Here is a 4,021-nt window from a genome sequence, read left to right on the forward strand (position 1 = left end):
AGCCTTTCCTTGGGAACCCAGGAGCCCAGATGTGAAGACAGCTAGACGTGCGGTATGCGGGAGCTCCCCCATTCTGTGTGTGGGGCATGTATATGTTTGCGGTGCTCTTTAAAAGCCTGCCCCCAAGCTATTTGAGCCTTTCATTTTAAGAATGCGCTGATTTTGTAGCTCCTGGAAAAAAAAACGCTGCGTCTTTAATCAGAGTTCTCCTGCTTTAAGGGTTCTGTGCCTCTCAATTGAGGGAGCTGAACTGTAATTTGAGAGCAGACATATCCTAGGGATAGCATTTAGCGGAAAAAAGACAGAGAGAAATAGAGTGAGCGACAGAGGGGGGAGAGAGAGAGGGGAAGAGTGGGAGTGAGACAGAGAGAGCGAGCGAGCGAGCAGGAGGCAGCGCAGTGCCATTGCATTCCAGATGTTGACAGAGAAACAGAAAAAGGTCCGCTAAATCCAGGAGAGGAGACCTAACGGCTGCCGCCTTCCGCGTACCTGCCTGTCACCCTGCGCTCTGTCAGCCGCGGCGGGATGTGACGGATTAGGCTGCAGTTCGGCAGCGCCCGCCTGACCCTGACCGCACGCCCACTCGCACGCTCGGCTCACACTAGCAAGCGAAGCATGTACTCCGGCGTAACTCTATTGCTGGTCGCCACTCTGCGGCTGCTGCCTCCAACCGCAGCCTATTACACCGGTCCGCTGTTCCCCGAGATGTCCAACGGGACGCTGCACCACTACTTTGTACCTGACGGCGACTATGAGGACAACGACGACCCCGAGAAATGTCAGATGCTCTTTAAGATGACCGATCAGCGCCGCTGCGAGCTGGAGGGTGAGCGGGACGAAGCGTTGCGGGATGAATACATCCTGCTGAGCCGGCAGGTGGAGGACGCGGCCAGAGTGCTGGAAGGCATCGGCAAGAGCATCTCGTATGACCTGGACGGCGAGGAGAGTTACGGGAGCTACTTAAGGAGAGAGACCAGTCAAATCAGCGAGGCATTCGGCAATTCCGAAAAGTCCCTGCTGGAGCTGGAGGTCAAGTTCAAGCAGAGTCAGGAACAGGAGCTCAAAGAGGAGCATCGGGTCAACGACGATTTTCTGGACATGATTCTCAACAGTCGACAGGTTCTGAAGGAGACATTGGAGCTCTCGGTTGCATTGATGGACAAACATGAGCTGCTGGCAATAGTCATGCGGAGCCACGGGGCCAGACTTAGTAGACTCCGAAATGAATATCTTAAGGTGTAAAGGTGCTGTGGGACTGGTGGGACTGCTTCACTCTAACGTGATATCCATGAAGATTTGAATTCCCAAATACCCAGAGTGTTTTAGGACAAACTACAGAGTTGCTAGCAGATACGGGCTTTTTCGTAACAAATAATAAGCTCAGGTGTGAGTCTTATGGAGGATTCACAGAGGATGAAAAGCGGACATGAGGTCTGAAAACCTCACAGAATCAGATATGTGCACACTGTCTACAACACAACGAAGGAGAACAAGGTAGAGCAGATGAAGGCTTAACAGCCAACAAGTCTTTTTTAACATCTCTTTTACTTTTTAGAAAGTACCTTTCACTTGGTTTTGCCCAAAAGTAGAGTGGTGACAATTATGTGGGGGGAATGTGGGCTTCTCTAATTGTCATCCTGACTTATTTAAGCAATCAGGATATCAACATTTATAAAGCTGATGGGTGTTGTTGCTCACTGATGCCTCACCTTTTATTGCTGCATTATGAAGTGCTATCTCCATCTCTTTTTAAGCTAATAATTTAAAAAAAAATTAATAAAAAACAGGCTAGCAGGCATGAAAGAAGTGAGACTCTGGACTGGAGTTGTTTCTCCTCAAACTGCAAAACTTGTCAAAAGGTGCTAAATTCTTAAACAAACTCTCTAGAGAGAAGCCAAGCTTGCTGTGTCTTTAGTCTGCCAGCCTGATCTCATTTACTCTCGTTCATTTAATCTCATGCCCACTTAGACATAATGGGCATACAACACAGTGAGCAGTGAAGGGATCAGCACTGATAGTCTGAATGGTGTCTTCTTCATATCCATCTCTCCTTTTGAAACTGTTGAGTTCAGTACTGTTTTAAGTGACTCTTTTAAACGAGGTTTGCTTTTATTTACGCATTTAGAGTACTACCAATGTCATACAGTATTTTTTCTATTTAATGAAGCAAATCGAGTTCTGATATATATATTTACAGTAGGTGTATGTGTGTATATATATATATATATATATATATATATATATATATATATATATATATATATATATATATATATATATGTATAGATTGTAAAGGTGAGGCATTCTCCTGTGACATATGCCACTTTCCTCATTTTTGATTTTACTGATACACCAAAGGCCGTGACATTTCTTACTATTATGTCCCGGAGCAGCACACTATCTTAGCTACTTTATTATTCATATAATTATGATTCATTTAACACTTCCTTTCCAAGCCCGCCATAAAACATTGTAGTCACTTAGTGTTATTAAAGCAAAAGTGCTTTTCAAGTTGTCAACTTTGAAAGATGTAAAAAAAAAAAAAAAAACCAAAATGATCCAGCTGAACAAATAATAGCCTCGATTAAAGTTAATTGGAAGCTATTAAGTTGGAATGAAAACCAGAAAACCCTGCGGCTCTTCCGGCTTGAAGCTGCTCATCCCTGATTTCGGCAAGCATCTTACTCATAGATAGTAGGAATTCTGTGGAGATGGTGTCATGTCCAACTTCTGGATCCTGGAGGGCATCCAGTGCATTCAAAAAATGGCTTTGTGGCCAAATTCAAAACAGAGATGGGGCTGAGTTCATTTTTGTGGTTGTACTGTGTTCTGTCTCCAGTGGAGAAAAAGAGAGAGAGAGCAAAAACACATACAAACAAACACAGACGTCTAAAGTGTAACCAGATTTGTGTCATTTGACTCATGCAGCATAGAGAGGGACAAGTGTGAAAAAGGAAAGGCTGTCAGCAGTAAGTGCTGGAGACTTTCATTGCCTCCTGCAGGAAGTCCGTTGATTAGTAGTAAAACTAACACAGAGAAGGACATCATTTTCAATATAATATTATCTTCTCAAACACATTTAACTCATTTCAGGGTGGTGGAGGGCTGAAGCCTAACCCAGCATCACTGAGTGCAAGGTAGGGCCCACTAACTGTCACACACACAGGGCCTGCTGAGAATTGGCAAACCCAATTCAAGCACGATGTGATGAATGATTTCAGTTCCTCTAAAAGTTTCATTACTGTTTGTGCTATAAGATCATTCCAAAAGGAAATACTTATAATATATAATATATTATAGTGTGCAGTGCCTGCGTGCCAGTCTCTATAATAAGCTATGACTTCTTCTTACATGGAAGAATAGGATTCTGCACAAAAAAAACCAGTGTCCTCTTTAGGTCATCTTATATCTAACTGAATTCTCATTCATTAGACCCTGTAAGACAAAGCAGTTACGTGTAGACTCTGTTAGCAGTGTTTTGTCAGCTGAAAATGACTGCCTTCTTCTATCAGTTTCTTTAAATAAGCATTATAGTGTAATTTGTTTTGCCACTATACTTATGACATAAAATGAAGAAATCATTTTAAAAGTTGTAACAATAAATTAACAAAAAATACAGTACACATGACATTTATGGCATATGGGCTGGTAAGCACTTTACTAATTCTGCAGCTCACCTAAGACTTGAAAACAGTTGACCAAGCGGGAGAAAACTGAAGCAGGTGTATAAAAGCCTCATTCATGCAAAAGCAAAAGGAGTAAAGGGAGTGACCTCCTAAAACACAAGCATGCCTTTAAATTTTAGCTTTATAAAAAGCCCTGTTTAAATTCATTTAAAGCAAAAAAAATGTAAAGTGTTTACGTCAGTTGGTGTATATGGGAATACAAAGAGGTATTATATGTATATTAACTAAAAGGATGTTAATGTTTAAATTAGGACATTCCTCATTTCATGATGTTAATTGCTTGCAAAGTTGTTGAGTAAAGTGACAATTTATTAAGATTTGAATAAAAGGGCAGG

General features: G+C 42.1%; 1 protein-coding gene across 1 annotated transcript; it reads left to right on the forward strand.

Moving 5' to 3' along the window:
- Positions 1 to 200: 200 nt before the first annotated feature.
- On the forward strand, positions 201 to 2,190 carry LOC114646185 (fin bud initiation factor-like). The gene has a single exon (XM_028794217.2). It carries the CDS (start codon positions 616 to 618, stop codon positions 1,240 to 1,242), a length of 627 nt encoding a protein of 208 aa, XP_028650050.1. The 5' UTR covers positions 201 to 615; the 3' UTR covers positions 1,243 to 2,190.
- Positions 2,191 to 4,021: the final 1,831 nt, after the last annotated feature.

This window comes from Erpetoichthys calabaricus, chromosome 2, assembly GCF_900747795.2.
Source record: "Erpetoichthys calabaricus chromosome 2, fErpCal1.3, whole genome shotgun sequence".
Taxonomy (NCBI): Eukaryota; Metazoa; Chordata; class Cladistia; order Polypteriformes; family Polypteridae; genus Erpetoichthys; species Erpetoichthys calabaricus.

Coding starts and splice junctions, on each gene's coding strand:
- LOC114646185 (XM_028794217.2), top strand. CDS start 616: ATGTACTCCGGCGTAACTCTATTGCTGGTCGCCACTCTGCGGCTGCTG.